At 37.8% G+C, this 16,942-nt stretch overlaps 2 protein-coding genes and 1 long non-coding RNA gene across 3 annotated transcripts in view; 2 read left to right on the forward strand and 1 right to left on the reverse strand.

Annotated features, from left to right (window-relative positions):
- Positions 1–16,942, forward strand: part of insig1 (insulin induced gene 1) — a 140,710-nt gene that overhangs the window by 37,726 nt on the left and 86,042 nt on the right. The gene's annotated exons all lie outside the window — the stretch shown is intronic.
- Positions 1,297–3,265, forward strand: LOC101158564 (uncharacterized). The gene is made up of 7 exons (XM_011488984.4): positions 1,297–1,516; positions 1,749–1,893; positions 1,962–2,075; positions 2,152–2,296; positions 2,370–2,518; positions 2,599–2,738; positions 2,812–3,265. The coding sequence occupies exons 1-7, from the start codon at positions 1,387–1,389 to the stop codon at positions 2,973–2,975; spliced, it is 987 nt and encodes a 328-aa protein (XP_011487286.1). The 5' UTR covers positions 1,297–1,386; the 3' UTR covers positions 2,976–3,265.
- On the reverse strand, positions 7,650–15,964 carry LOC144988153 (uncharacterized). The gene is made up of 3 exons (XR_013651978.1): positions 15,902–15,964; positions 14,086–14,219; positions 7,650–8,766 (listed from the first exon to the last, which is right to left on the reverse strand). It is a non-coding gene; the product is annotated as an uncharacterized LOC144988153 (long non-coding RNA).

A 16,942-nucleotide genomic window follows, 5' to 3' on the forward strand; every position in this document is an offset into this window, starting at 1 on the left:
TAAAACTTTACTTTACTTTACTAAGAACCTCTAAGTTTAAAATTAAGAAGATCTTTGAGGAAGAAATCAGAAATATGAATGAAGAAATAAATGTTTTCTTCCTCTGTTTTTCAGGCTATTACTTATTAGCAAAATCCAATTAAAAAAACATGATAATTTATTAAGAGGAAACAGTCCAGATCCACTGGGGAAACTGATCAATGACTTGACGAGAACTGGGACCACAATAACAAAAGGGTTACCAGTAGGAACACACTGTGTTATCATGCATTCAAATCCTGAAGAGCTCCAAAGATTGCCAGAACTTTTGCAGACTCAAGGGAAAAGCTGACTCACAAGTTTCTGGAGTGGTCTAGCCAGTCTTTGGACCTCAAATAATTTGTAGAGGGAGTTGGAAGTCCATTTTTCCAGTGAAAACTTCAAAACATCACAGCTCTTGAGAAGATCTGGATTGAAGAATAGACCAAAACAGCCTTATTTTCTGCATCATCATACAAATAAATTCTCTCACAGTTGAAGAGGACCAATAATTACCATTAAAGAACGTTCTTATCTTTTTCAGAGGACAACTTAAAGAAAAGCATCTTGACCAACAAAATTTTAGAAAAACGTCTCTTAAAAATGTGATTCCTCTTTGGTTATTGCCCAATATTGGTAGTTGATTTCTCCATATGTGTAGATAATGTTCATTTATGACGCACTTATACCACTAAACACAATAAAACAAAACGTGTCTAAGTAACACTTAAGTGTTACTAAGTGCAATGTGAATCGCAAAGTAATGACAATAAAAGACCAACAAAAGTCCATTTAGAAAAATAGAACTTTACTTTTATTTTTATTTACAATTATTTTAAAGAAGATGGGATTCATTTTTTTTTCTTTAGCATCATGAATCTATTTATATCAAATTCAGAGCCATCTTCAATATGATTAACAGAATAAATGTGTTTGGTTAATCAAGTTAGCAAAATAAACCCCATGTTGCAGTGGTGTCACTGCTAATGCATTTCACAGTTTCAAAGATAGCTGTTATCTATCATTCACTTTAGAAGGAGACTGGTGATGAACTGTCAGAGCAAGAATTCTGGATGTTCACAAAAATGTCATGAATTCCACACAGCCAGGCCTTCAGGCTGGGAAAGCAGCACTTTCCATTTGTGCGCGGTCGTGACAACCATGCAGTGGGAACCCTGCTGGTTCCTGCAACTGTTAATCAAATTAAACAGTGATCCTCATTTGATTTTTATGGTCACACAGGGATCATAAAAATCAAAAGGAACATGCAATGATCCAAAGTCCAAAGTATTAGATAGTGGTAGAAGAGAAAAAACCGTTTGAGAGCTAAGAGCTGCAAAGAGCAGGAACTCTTCACTGACATCCACAATGACTGTCTTTGCTGGAAATAACAGTCACCATTTGATGAAACATGCTGCAAGCATCATACTTGCCTTCATCTCTCAGATGATTTCAGATGTCTTCTTCATTCTGTCGCAGGAAGGAAATGTGCCAAACGGTGAGTGACTGAATGTTAAAGACCTGCTCCCAGAATTGGATCATTTCTTGGCAGCAGAATTCTCATTCTGGGAGCAGAAAGTTAATAATCGAAGTTTAAAATATGAAAAAGTTGTGTTGTTCTTTATATAATTTTGTAGCAAGAGTTTATCGTCTAAAATCCCACTAATGTGCATTATGTTTGTTGTTTGAGGTATTCCTTTCAGTTTAGTAAAATGTTGTTTTCTTTCCAGCTCTGTTTCAGAACTCTGCCAGAAATGTGTCTAACACCTTCTACCTGGAGGTTACTATGGACTGGTGGTCAGATAATTGCTGGATTGTGATTGACCTGTGGTCCAAAGCGTGGCTTGTTTATGCAGCCGTCAGTCTCTACAGGAGGTACAGCAGAAGGGGAGGGGGTACTTTTGTAAGAGCGAAGTTTCCGCGTCTTCCGATTTCATTTGCAGAAATGCTCTTGGCCCAGAATCCTGCAATCCAGAAATCCACCCTCCAATTTTCCATCTGATATGGACCGTAACCAATGTCTTAAGAATGTCCAGCATGTACATGTGGGACAAACAGTGAGTTGCGTTCAGTGTTCTCATGGTGCATTTGCAGTATAAACAAGTGAATTCAAGTTTTTGCCGCGTTCCACAGTTACATCGTGGGAGCTGTGCTGCTCAGATGGTTTCTGCCAGTCTACAGCTTCTACATGCTTTACATGTCCTACTCCAGTCTCAGCAAGCACAAAGCCTGGCTGGCCATCAACAACCCTAATGTGATCTCGTGGACACGCTATCTGGTGAGTCTGGGCAGGAAAGAATTATTTTCAGAGAGAAGTTTTTATAACAATTTATACCAAATGTTTTGGACAGACCCAGAACGGTTTGGCAGTGTTTGCCTGGTGGTCTCTATTCAATGCATCTGTGGGTCTTGGCGTTGCACTCAAGTACAATAGTGGAGTACCAGACCCAGTGGTTAGCACTGTTGTCCTCTCTATCCTCTCCATCTGCATAGCCATGTGGTAAGAGCAAGCAGATTTAAGCAAATTGTTGAACCTAGTAAAAATACAACTACTAAAAGGGTTCCACTGTCTGTCTCCAGGTTCATTCTCCAGATTCTTCTGTTACCCATGTTCATGGGCCACACGTTTAGCATCTACGGCATTCTGATTCTAGGCCTGGGTGCCATGTTCACCAACAGTTATCGAGTCCGAGATTTCTCCATAAACACGGCTGTCTGCGGTGAGATTTTAATTCAAAATGGCTCATTTGTGTTAATGTAGATCTAGACCTGAAGTCTTCTTTTTATCTTCAGGTGTTCTCATGGTGCTGATAACAGTCATGAGCTTCATCCATTTGATCACGTCATGCCTGAAGACAGAGCGGAAACCTCTGGCTGAGCCTGCTCTGAAATTCAACTTTGACTTACAGACCGTTTGTCAACTGGAGGTCAACAACAAACACAAACTTCCAAACTAACAAAAGAGTTTGTTAATCTATTTCACGTGATGGCAATTTCTCTAAATCAAGAGGAACCCTGCAAGCTATTAAGGATTTTGTATTCAGACATTCAAGCCATTTTACCAGGTTGTTTGAACTTCTCTGTACTCGACACCTTTCCAAGCTTTTCGCCAAATCAGTATAGTCAAGAATGGGGTTTGTCCTAAAGAGCTAAGATTTAGAAAAAGAAAATTATTACTAAAATGAGTCCAAATGTACTTGCTACATACTTTTGATAATAAAAAAAACTTCACTTATGTCTCAAAAAACGTTAGTTTCCTCTGATTTTTTTATTCAATTTTTTAAGGATGTTATTTTGGCATCAATCATTGGGAAACAAAAATTTTAATTTGTGTTGTAAGAATAAGTGTTACTTTTAGTTTTTTAAGAGGGTTTATTAAGACGGGCCAACTTATACTAGGATCACCTTCTCATTTTGTTCATGTTTTGTTCTAAAATGAATCATTTTCTCTCATTACGTTAGTTTTTTGTAACTGTCATCAAAGTGAAACTCTATTAAGTACATAGAAACTCAAAAATATGAACCATTTGCTTAGAACTAGCAAAAGAATATGTATTAGTGGGCTGTATGACCTTCAATTTAAAGTAATTCTAACAATTAGCTTTTTAATATTCTCTTTTGAAACCTTGGAACTCCTTGTATTCTATATTTTTATATCGTATTATAGGATTTCTTGTTAAGTAAAAATGACTTTTCATTTTGCTACTTTCCAGTGATTTTCTTCTTTCAATTTGTGTTCCTTTCCTATTTATTCATACTTTTTGCTGTGAACGACATTCACCCCCCAAATACTGTACATTAAACGAGCCTCCAGAAGAGGGAAGCAAATCTTAACCTCAAATGTAGCATGCTAAATAACATGTACCACAAGATGGCACAGTGGGGCCTTTCTCTGCAACTCAACTTCTGATTAACAAAAGAAAATGTAATTAAAATAACAAGCATGCTACACAAATTGCACAAAAAGTTACACCAGTTTGTGACCACAACTAGTTTAAATCACAAATTAGGTAAGCGGGGGTGACAAAAACACCACATTTGGGTTTTAAATAAAAATGAAATCTGCACTTGGGAAGAGCTAAACATCTCTTTGCCCTCCTCAACTCCCCCTCTGCGGCTCTCTGGGTCTGTGTCGCAGAGATAATCATGCACGCTCAAGTTTATGAGAGCCCTCTTTTTCTTCGTGTGGCTTTAAAGATGGAATACCAAACATGCATGCTGGCTGTGGGGAAGAGCAGCGCGACCTTTGATGAGGACACTGAGCTGAGCCCCAGATAAAAGCATGGGAGACAAAAGACAATGGAGACACAAATGTGTCCATGGCAGCATCAGCTTGTTAGAAGAAGCAAATAAAAACCAATTCTGTTGTAAAAAAATGGTCATCAATTTTGTTTTTCTTCTGAAAAGTTTACATGTCTAATCCAGAAACAATGAGTTTTATGGAAATTAAGTCAAAAAATGATTGTCGAGTTGAAAAGAAAATGAAGTGAATGCTTTCAGCCTTCACAATAGAGTCAGTCAGAGACTAAATTATATTTATTTTCAGTTTTAAGTTTTAAACGATTCACCATCTTGATTTCTGCAAAAATAAAACATATTGGAACAAAATGATTGCAAACATGTTTTATGGGGGGGTATCATGTTATTTAACTAATACTAACAAAAAGTGACATATTTTAATAGTGACAGCAAAAAAAGGATTATTCAATTTCTAAGAACATTTATTTAACACTAAAATGAATGAAACCCCTTGATGCCTATTGCAAATATGCATCAAATCCCTATGGCTGCAAAATTACTTTAATTTAGCAACTACGAGAAAGCAAAAGCATATGTTTTTTGGATGGAAATACATTCAGGCGTCAAGAGGTTAATAATAACAAAAGACCTTCATTAATTTAAACTTTTTGTTTTTCTAACAGGATTTTTTTTCTTTTTAAGTGGAGTTTCATTTAAGACCAAACTGAGCCTGGCTGGTACTAATATGCTCCTCTCCTACTACCTCAGAAGTGCTATACTTATATACACACACACATGCACACACTCTTTCAAACACACATACACGCACACACATTTTGCAAGGAAGGTGGGACCTGGGTCCATCTGTCCCCTACCCCTTCCCTGGTGGGGGGTGCGGGCCCCTTGGCGATGGCGGCCGTGTCCCTTGGGTGCTGGCTCCCTGGGCCCGGCGGTGCTCTCTCCGCATGGTGGGGGGGTTCATATTACACCTGAGCCGGGGGGGGTTGGTGTCCCTGGGGGGTGGGTCCTGGTCCTTGCCCCTGAGCGCTGGGCCCCGCCAAACTTCCAACATGGCCGAGCCTGGTCGGGCCATATTTATAACACCCCTTGTGGGCCCTCTTTTTTCCCCGGGGTTCCCCCCTCCTGGGCGGGGGCGGCGGGCCCCTGCCTTGCTCCTCCCTGGACCAACCGTGGGCCAGGCGGATGGCTGCCTGGAGTGCGGAGCGGGTCTCCCTTGGGGGGTCCTGGCTCGTACCTGGGGTAGGGGCGGGGGGATGCCCGGAACTCCTGGGTGGTGGTGGGGTGCTCGTCTGGGGCTGTGGGCGTCCTTCTCCGGTGGGGCCCTGCGTTGGGCGCTCCCAGCGCGGCGGGGGGCATGCTCTCCTGGTTGGGCTGGGGCAGCGCTCTCTTTCCCTCCGTGCCTCCCTGCTCTCTGGCTGTGGGGGCCTTGCGGCGGTCCTGCTGGCCCTGGCCTGGGTGGCGGGCTTGGTCGCCCGGGCGGCGGTTGTTCCCTGCCGGTTCCCGTGTGGCGTTGGGGGGATTCCGGCTGCCGCTGCTGCTGCGGTGGGGGTCTTGGGGTGGGGATGGCTGGGCACTCTCCCTCCTTCTTGTAACGTTCCACCATCCATTTTAGAAGAACATAAACACTCACCTGAGCACAGGTGTTAGCTCACCTTTGCACTAACAGTTTGCATGATTGAATGACTGAAATATTTCACACTAGTTGGTCTTAAGGCATAAGTATGCGTGTGAACACTATCTGTTTTGTGTACATGTCGACAGGTGGACATTTTTGCAGCTAGCAGGTGTGTTTATAACATTTGAGTGTGTGTGTGGATAGGCCCTTCCCTTTTTGTACTACATTTGAACCTTACCATAATGATTAACAACCAGTAAACTTGTTGCTTTATGCTGCTTCATGGTCTTACCCCCCTTCCCCTCCTATTATCACCCTCCTACCCCCCCCCCCTCTCTCTAACGTCCCTCTCTCTTCTTCCCCTCTTTCCTTTTCCGTCCAACACCAAAGATTTTCAAACATGATTGAAATTAATAAAGTTTGGCCTCAATTACAAAAGGGGTTTATTCAGACATACCTTTGGTTTGTCTGAAGATTAATAACCCCTCTTGTTAAAGTAAAATATGTCCAACACAAGAGGCCCTCAGCTCTCATCTGTCTGCCCAGCTGTTGGACAGGACAAGTTAAAAAAAAAACAAAAATAAAAAAGAAGTGCTATACTTATACATTTAGAGAAGGTCACACCTTGGGTAATATTGAACCTCAAAGGGTGTTTGATGTTAATATTGGGGTTCATTTTAGGCTTTAGACTGTTTACATGCCAAATTGTGATGCTGATTTTGAAGGTTTTAATGCCAAAAATGTCTAAAACCGGACTTGTATGATCAGCTACAATGTGCATTTTCTTCACAACTTTACGAATGTTTTTATTTATCCTAGGCCTAGATATTCAGTTGTGAGAGTGGTGCAGACAAGAAAGGATTGAGGCATTTATGTTTGATTTGCATTAAAGCTCAACATCAGCTTCTATGTCACAGAGGCCAGGGTCATCATGTACCAAAGTATTGAAAAATATCATGTAGCAACACAGAAATTGTAAATCTCAAGAGGATTGACTGTTTGATTTCATTTTCTAACAGAGTTTGGCAAAACATGATTAGTATTCAGCACTTCATTTTTAAATCTGATTAAGTCAGATTATTTTAAGATTCAAAAGCAACTTTACATAAAACTAAAGGATGAGCTCTTTATTTTTAAGAGTTTGTATTGGCACAGTCAGGTAAATGATGGTAAATGGATTTGACAGATCTGACACAGATTTAGAAGACCTGCTGGTTGGAAGGGAAGAGACAGGCACAATGAAAAAGCAGCAAACCACAAATTGCTCGAGGTAATGAGAAGAAGCACACTAAAAAACTTCACAAAAAACAAAAACCATCTTGTGTGTAGGTCTGGGAGTTATCCAAATAGCAGAAAAATGGATCCTAAGCAAACAGAATCAAGAAAATGATTGTGTTATTGATAAGAATCCTAAATTTAGCTGAAGTGGTGAATGTGGTGTTGTGCTAATGGCTGTGCAAACACACCATGTACTTGGAAACATCTTAAAACAAAACAAATGTTTAGAGATAAGACATGGTGAGAGCAAAGAGCTGGTTTTACACTGAACATTGACTGCTAGCTCCTGCCTGAACTGTGCTTTTTCTAAACTGCATTATAAATTCACTCCATAATTTGATCTATTTTAAAGGTGTTCCTAGTGGGATATTAAGCATGATTGTGCTGTTTCTACCAAAAATAAATAAATACAAATAAAAAAACTTGTTGTTGGCGCGTTACATGTCCTCCATTACCAGAAAAATGCCACAAAAGCACGTTTAAAATACTGAAAACACAACTTTTTATTGGAATGGGTCTTTAAGGGAAAAACAGAACAGGCGTCCATCTGAGCAATATTCCAAAAACATACATTTAGAAATTTGTTTTTCTATACTTTTACTTTAAAAAACTAACCTCCATCCTTCATTTAAACTTTCTGCAAATGAACACACTTTATTTTTCACAGTTGGTCTGAGATGTTCAAGAAACAGCATTAAGACTTTGCTCCCAGATTCTGTTTGAAATCATGAAGAAAGAGGTCTGTCACTGTCCTGAAGCAACAACCAGGACTCCAAAAAAGGACCTTGATGGTGTTCAAAGTATCTCCATCTTTGTAAATTTACTCTTTAAATACTCAAAAGAAAAACAATAAACATGCAAATCAGAGATAAAGTATTTTCATCTTTGGGGCAATTTTAGACCCAAACTGCTCGTTACTAATGAGGTCTAATGGACATTCTTTGATTTTAACTTTTGCACACGCTTGCAAACTCTGGCCTCTCTTGATGACAAAGTTCCTGGAGAGGTTTTTGCATGAAGAGATCATGTACACAATCTCAAAGTATTAAAAAGTTACCCTCATTTGAAGAGAATATGATAAAAGAATTGATAAAAAATAGAGATTATAATTACAATAATATCCCCAGCTGTATTTTTTTTCCACACTGACAAATATCCAACATAATTTCAATTGTTTCTGTGCAGGAAAAGCAAATTGCATGTACCTGCTAATTTAAAGATGTCAGCTGAAGTCTATTAAACTACTTCATGGATGTGACTCTCGCCCATAATGCATCTCAGTATTATCAACCCTCCACTCTGGAGCTCTGGGGCCAAATCCTCCCTGGAGTGCAGCATTTGGTGGAAATAACAGATGTGTGGCTGGAAACAGGAATTTTACTGTCTGGCAGCTTTGTAATTGTTTCTGTGCTCCCCACAGACCTTCTCCTTTTATAAGAGCAATAACCCAGATATGCAGATGAGCCTTTCCAATTAACTCAATTGATATAATTATGTAGAAAAAAAGAGATTGGGTTGGAAAAAGAAATCTTTTCTTGTGCCAAGTTATCCTCCCACTCAGGCCCCCTCACTCTTCAGGGTACAGCTAAATTAACCTGAAAAATTAAAGGATATTCAGTTACAAAGATGTGCATGATTAATTATCGCTAACATTTTAATGAGTGATCTTCAGCTTTTAAAATAAACTGGAGTGAAAATAACAGATTTAAATTCATTTATAGGGTTAAAATGTAATGAAGTTAAGCGGCTAATTAGATCAGGCCTTCATGAGTGCAGCTCAAAATTTCTTTATTATTCAAACGTAAAAAACAAAACTAAACAATTATTTACAAAGTATTCAAGAATGTCTGAAAGGTAATTTTAATAAAAAAGATATGAGAAATGATTTGAAAAGATATTTTTCCCCTTCAAATACAGTTTGCGTGCATTTAATCAAATCATGAACGGTTTTGAGCTTAGTTATTTTTGTTCTTATGTGTAAATGTCTTGCAAAATCCACAACAGATAACGTTTAAAACACAAAACAGATCTTCCAAAATAACCTTTTCCAATAAAATGGCATTTATTTTTCAGTATTTTGTGTGTTTTTGCAATTTATTGTGCAGAATTATATAATTTTGACAGCGAACGGGCTAAAACAGATGTCTGCATATTAAAAACAAACTTTCAATGATTATCTTGTAATTAAACATATTAAAGTTTCTTGGCACACCTGCAGAAAAGTTGCCAGAGTGTATTTATGAAAAACTATCATAAATAAGGTCTCTGAGGCTGTCCTAGTTTTCCTAAATATTATGTCAGGAATTAAAGTTAGAAACATAATAAAAAAACATTTTCTTATGCAAAAAATGTATTACTTTCAACAAAATCTGCATGTCATTCTATGGCTGGAAAATGTGTGACTCATACTGTATATAACTCGTATATTTTTGGTGCAAGAAAGAATTAATTGCAGAGCAGGGAAAAAATAACTTTTCTTTTCTTTTCTGTTGATGTTTTTTTTTCTGAAAAGCCTGTTGGCTTTATTTGCCATTATTTAAAGATTAGAAATGACATGCTTGCATAGTTTTTTTTACCATTTCCCATGATTCATGAGTTTACCTCCTTTGCAATCTCACAAATCGGAATCCTAAACACCATTAAAAAAGATACAAGCACGCATGTAAATGCAGGACATCCTGCGGCAAAAGCGAATCTGCAACAGATACACTTTTTAAATTTTCTTCAGTGGGCAAGAAACAGTTTACTAAAACATCTAATGGAGCAATAAAAGTACACAGCAGTTTGACATATTTGCTTTTGCTGCTGGGAGAACTCCGGTGGTCTTCAATAATGCAACTTTTGCCAAAGCGATGCCAATTAGCTCCACGTGACAATCCTAATAAATGTAAATGCTCCGAATTAATTATTCCCATGACACAAGCGTACTAATTAGCTGGTAATCCCTGACTCCTTTTGCTCCATATTTAAAACAAACCTACCCAGTCCAGATGTGGGGGCAGCAGATACTAAAGAATGACATCCTCTAAAATAATTATACACCTAAACGTCTGCTTTTTTAACCATTTTTCTAATTAGAGAATGTTTTTTTGTCAGGTGGGCAATGGCAGATGTCTTCTAGGGGTGCAAACCAACAAGGAGGGTGTTGATATTAATCAAAAGATATTAATTTGCAGTTGTAATTAACAGGAGCAATAATTATATAAAGTGTGGTTCTCTGGTGGTCTGTCAGGGACTTGAAATAGAAACATAAATCCTTGCTGAATGTTTCAGATTATTCTGAAAGTGATGAAATGCTCACAAGTGACAGCAACATTTCAAAATGGAACCAAAACTCTCTACTGACTTTTTTTTATAACATTTTGTTAATGGTTAATATATCACTTTAGAATTAGATTTGATCTTTGGTCAACTATATCATGATTTGCTTTCACTTTTAATAGTAATGCAATTTATCGGAGGCTGGTTCCCCTTGGATCAGGTGTCTGTAACCTGAGCCTCCGGAGCCTCGTGTGGCCCTTTTACCCACTGTTGGTTAAAGAAAAATAAAGACTTTTTGTTTAAAAAAGTAACTGTTAAGTCAGAAGTATGCAAATAGTAAAGTAAAACAAAGCAAAGTAAATTAGCTCATACTTTGTCCAAAGTATTCCTAAACAGTTATCACAAGTCAAACTTAAAAATTTAGGTCAGTAAGCACAACTAGAATTAAGGCGTACTGGGAAGTAAAGGGAAATTTTCTATTTTAGAACAAATTCAAGAATTTAAAGTTGTTTAAACAGTTCGATTGACTTAATTAACTGATTTAATTTGGGTTGGTTAGATTTATGGATTTCTGTCTTAAATGCACCACAAACAGTAAAATAAACAGTTGACATTATAGTATCTACGACTACATTTGCTGGACTGAGAGGATCCTTTATAACACAAAGTTATGCGAACATCTGTCGAAAGTTATAAACTGTTTAAGATTTTGAAGAAAATATTTTTTCTCTGTTCATGCTCATGTTTTTTTATGCCAAAACTGTTTATTTCCATCACAATAATAATAATAACATCAATACAAACGAGTGCCTATGTTTCTGAAGGCTGAAGTGAGATATTGTGGCTCCTACTGGGTTGTGGACAGAGAAATTGACCCGAAGGGCTTTTTTCAAAGTGTTGAATTTAAAAAAAAATCTTATAATTGTAATTAATATCTTTGCTAAAATGGAGAGAAAATTCCTCCACATTATTAATTTGTATTGGCATTCACAGGAATATTTACAAAAACATTTCAGATCATTTTTAGAAACAAGAAACACAAAAAAATGAGAAAAACAGAAAAAACAAAAAACAATCTCCTGACTAAAGTTGAATGATTCATCAATTTTTTTAATCAAAACTCTGCATAGGTAGAAGCTTCCTTCCCCAGCAAAATCCACATTGACATTTAACGACTTTTTAAAGCAATTATTCTTCCACCACATAAGGTGCTAATTTGGCCAATTTATTCTGTCACAGGCGGCATGCGGTGCATCCTTTCTCTAATTGTTGTTCTGGAAGACAGGAGGGCGGCATGTGTTTTTTTCACCCTAAAATGAATGTTTTTTAATGATAAACTCAGATCAAAACCTTCTTTTGAACATGTGTGCACCTTAAAGTCAATGCAGCAGTTTACTATAGTTTGTTTTACTGAAATGTAAACAATAGTATTATGTAATTAGCTTTTTGGTATTTGGGTCATTTAGTTCCTTGGGGCTGTGCTGCACCCTTCTTTTGAGTATATTCAGGTCTGGAAGTTGCACAGCCATCTTTCTTTGTTTTCTTATTCAGTTTCTTCCTGACAGCTGGTCGAGGTCAAAAAAAAAAAAGGCAGACAGATAAAGGAACTGAATCACGTTGCTTCAAACTTTAAAATCTGCCTCCTCAAAGAATAAAAAATGTGCTCCATCTTCGAGGTATCATGTCGCACTCCTGATCAAGACTCATCCCCCTAAAATCCCCATCATCCCTCCTGTTTTTATACTACAGCAACACTTGTGATCTCTCCTTTCCTGTAGTCAGCTCCACTGTATCACTGAACAATGGCAGAAATATAAGCAAAGACATGAATGAGGGAGAACATTGCTGTTTTGTTATTGAAGCCAATGCATTAATTATATTCAAGCTGTCGTAATGAGCTGCAGCAGAGTCAAGATTTGTTTTGATGCTTTTCTTTGCTTGTTAGTTTCCTTTGTCTTCGGTTTGTGGCTCCTTAATTGTTTGTGAATAAATAATCCCATATTTTTTTCCAGTTTATTCTTCTTAAAATTGCATTTAATAAGGCCAATTAAGTATGCCTTAAAACCATTAATGGCTTAATTAACATCCCTGGAAATATTAAATTCTTGCTTTTTGTCTTTTAAGAACTTTTAAGAACTTTAATACCTTACTGGTAAATTGTGGAAGCCCATCAGAAGTTCTGATTTATTCTGAGCATTTTTTTTTTTTATTTAATGCATTCCCTTCTGTGGTCTTGAATAGATAAATGTAACTTTTAATAATGGCACCTCACATTGTTATCTAGCGGTCACTTTACCGAGATCTTTCCAAGATTTACAGAGGTATGAACACAAGATCATTTTCAGCAGCAAACAAAGAAAAACAACAACGTTATTCTGTATTTGCTGGGGGAAATGAAAGGAAGCACATGGAGCAAAACCATCAGAGTAGAAAGTAACCTTGATAAAATTAACCTTACAAAAAAGAAAGAAAAAAAAAAAGGACAAGCAAATGTAAAACACAAAGGCAAGCGTTGAAACAAAACTAAGGAACCGTGACGCCTTAAGATTGTAAACTTAAATAGAAAAGTCATTACGCGCTTGTGCAGAGGTGCACAGTGTTCTTTTGTGAACTTAACTGCTGGTAATCAGTTGGGAAATAATGTTTCTCTGCTTTCACGCTTTCTAAATTTACAGCTTTCTTCTGGGACTTTTGCTGTGGGCCCTGGAGTGTTGCATTGCAAGCATTCATAGAAAACTGATTTAAATTCTAGGAAATTGCACAGCCATATCATTAAAGATACCCAAAACTATGCATGCTATAATGAGGTGAGTCTGCGCAGAGAACCGTCCTAGCTTAAAGCTAGCTGCTGAGTGGCCTGAACCACAAAATTGTCGTCTGATGGATTGACAGAATTAAAGAAGACATCTTAAAGTCCCACACCCATCATCTTTAGATCTATTGTGAAACTGTCCTCAGTGGTTTTTTAATTAGGAATATCTCAACATTTAGTCGTTTTCTTGGCGGTAGTTTCTGCAGAGCGGCAGGAGATCATTAGAAGTTGACCTCTGAGTTGTGGGTGGGACTGTTGGTGCGGTGTAAGCCCGCCATTAGCGGTGCAACAAAAATGGCGAGCAATATTTGAGCTAGGATTTGAATAAGGAAATACTCAGAAACCCAATTTTAGGCCTAGTTTTAAATCCATCATGAGAAAAACTCAACACGAACATGTAAAAACAACAAATAAATTAGCAATTGAGTCAACCTAATTTTCTTGTTTTGTTATCAATTTCTTTCCAATTTTAATTAGGAATATTATTTTGTAAAAAAATTAATATTTATAAAAATTTAACTCCGTGGTACGACAGTTTTAGGGCCAGTTTCCAAAAAAAATCTTTTTTTTTAATTACGAGAGAAAAAGTCACAGATAAATGAGAAAGAAACACAGAAGACTCAAAATCAGACTATTGTCAGTGGAGCCGGCTTTCCGGGGTTTGGTGTCCTAAAAGCGGAGTTTCATATGTTAACTTAGGAGCTCAGAGACACGTTTGGGTGTAGGGGACCGCTGCAGCCTTTATTTTCCTTTTCATTCACGTAACCTGAAGTTCATTTGTCACCTGATGTCATGAACCTGTCATCCGAACACCAATGCGGAAGTAAACAGTGTTACTTACGCCCCCTCCTAAAGATGAAACGTCGCGTTTCATTAGACTGAAGCATCACACAAACGTAGAGATTTGGTGGAGGAAGAAAGGATTCTGGTGGACAGCTGCAGGGACACCGATGGCTTCATCGAGCTGCAGAGATCCTGCAAACCACCCATCAATAAACAAAACATTAATAAATCATAAATCAAACAAATGAGCTTCCAAACATTTGGAACGTTATCAATAAACATTCAGCTCACCTGATCAATTGAGTTTAGTCTGTCTGCTCTGCTGCTGCGTGGCGTTCACTTGCTGCTCTGTATGCTCACTTCCACTTTATTTACGACTTTCATTTACTACTTAAAATCTCATAATTTAACTTTTTTTTTCCTTTTTGGTGGAACTATAACTCTGTCGTTCAGTAGCCTGAAGTAGCTGAACTTTTTTTTTCCCTAAAGAGTGAAAGTCTTACTATGTGTGTGGAGAAAAACAACAACTCTGAAAACAATTTAGAAGCTATAACCATGGAGAATCATTTCAAAAACACATTTTACCCCGCACTCATTCCGTCTTCAATGTTGAAAGTGGTTTAAATGTGAATGTAAACACCGCTGGAGGGAATATGGTAAAATGGCGCTTTGTACAGGCCGCCCAATTGTTATTTTGACACAACGCCTGAAGCAGTTCAGCGTGGAGCAGCACCGATTTAAATGTCAGCCTAGCATAAATATAGAAAACTGTGGCAGACTTCATGTCAGTTGCAGATCAACATACCTGCTGAAGTCCAGGAAAGTAAGAAAAAATATATAAATAAAAATCACCGGTGACTTCGTATTATTTCTACCAACAGGGAAAAGTTTGAGAATAAAATAGGATCATCTGTGACTCCATGATTTCTGAAAAGCAATTTGAAGTATCAGACCCACTGAACCCCAAAGGTCCTGACTGTCCTTTTGTGGCAGATTATAGATTAAAGGGCTTTTTAATTTTGCTCCAGATGTGATCCTGACGCACACTCGCAGCTTTCTAAGATGTGATGGTGAAGACTGGCCTAAGGTGTCTGCAGTCAATAAATGGGTTGCAGAGGCCGCTGAACTTGTAATCTTTGCCCCCGACAATGTTCCCATCTTTGCTGCACGCAAAAGCCAAAGATGAATTGCACACAAATTTGGCATATAACCATTCAAATAGTTAAAGTTTTGACAGGAAACTACTCAAAGTGAAGTTTAATGAGCTTCTCTGGTGCATGGAAACCGTTTTAGATGAATTATTGCAACTATGCAAGTGTAGTTTCAAAAGAATATGAAGTACCGCAACGTTTTACCTTGGCCAGTCTCCATGAGCTGAAGATAAATGGCACCTCTCAGAATTTAATGTCATATGACCTTGAGTACTTTATTAATTGCCTTTTTTTTTTTTTTAGGGCAGCACCTCAGGCAAATCACCTACCAGATGAGTCAAGGGATCACTTGACACATTAGATCTGAAATTGGACAATTCCCCCTTAAAATGACTTAAATAGTTCATTAACATTTTCAATTACACATTTTTATTGAAGAATAATTAAATTCCAGTGATTGAATTAGCCTCAGTGTCTTTACATTGAAGCGTCCCATTCAATTAGTGAGTGAGGAGGGAGTAATTATTTTAGATATATGTGGCAGGAGTATGGTTAACATCTGGTCCAGTTGTTTCTAAACTGTCATGAAATAAAAGCTCCCTTTACCATAACTCCAAATAGCAAAAACAGCAAGATGAAAACATTAATTCTAGAGATTATTGTGCAGCATAATCTCATTGTGAAGTCATGCATGGAAGATACTTTACTCTAAGTGGCATTTACCTCCTCGATGAGAAGCCATATTCATGAAGACTGACAACTCTGGAACAACGGGTTCCTTCCTGCACAGATTAAATTAGGAAGTGTTTCTGTTTACCATAAGAAGCTGTCACGTGTTCCAGTTTCGTTCTATTTTATTTTGGTATTTCTTAGCACAGCGGAGCAATCAAGAATTCACAATCTCTGCAACCGTTCACTGTGTATTTGTAAATGTATTGTGCTTAACGTGTCATTGCTGCAAATGTGTGCGTGTGTGGGGGGAGAGGGGGTGTCTGCATTTGCATTATGATAATCAAATATGCATGTGGGAAAAAACAAGGCACAAAAACCCTCGCCTCTCTGTTCCACAATGCAAAGTCCAAGAGTCCAAATTCACAGATAGCAGAAACCTGTCAATATTACACTGAAACAGAATATATTTGGTTAAGATTCATTCCATAAAAAGTAATAAGGGGGGTGAACTGATACTGACAGCAAGATATCACATAACCTGGTGCAAGGAACCATTATCTTATAGCCGAGAAGAGCGAGTGAAGGAAAAATGTGTAAAGAGCCTCATTCTGTTGTTTGCAGCTGCTTGAAATTGTTGTAAACTTGAGTAATGTTGAAGTATTTATAGTCCTGCTGTGGAGGTCAGAGTTATTTATCAAGATGATATCTGTTCAATAAAGCAACCCCTGAACCCCATATTACAAAAGCCTGCTATGCTGTCATGAAAAGCCAAAAAGGTTCACGAATATTGAAAACGTGACATGAATGTGTTTCACTTTCAAATATTAAACACTGAGACAACACAAATGAACAGAAAAAAATGCTATAAAATCACAACACAGACTCTGACGACATAAAGAATTCCCTACAAACACTGTACAAATTCTTCAGAGCCCCACTGATGTGAATAGTGTTCAGCTCTTGTGGCATTTTTCTGATGAAGGGGAAAACATATTGAAAGATAATTAGGCTCAAAATTGCATTTATGAGTTTTTCTTTATTCAAACCGTTATGAATCAGGAAAAGACGAAAAAAAGGTGCTTGAAAAAGAGG

This window comes from Oryzias latipes, chromosome 20 (assembly GCF_053564925.1).
Source record: "Oryzias latipes strain Hd-rR chromosome 20, Olatipes_Hd-rR_3.1".
Lineage (NCBI taxonomy): Eukaryota > Metazoa > Chordata > Actinopteri > Beloniformes > Adrianichthyidae > Oryzias > Oryzias latipes.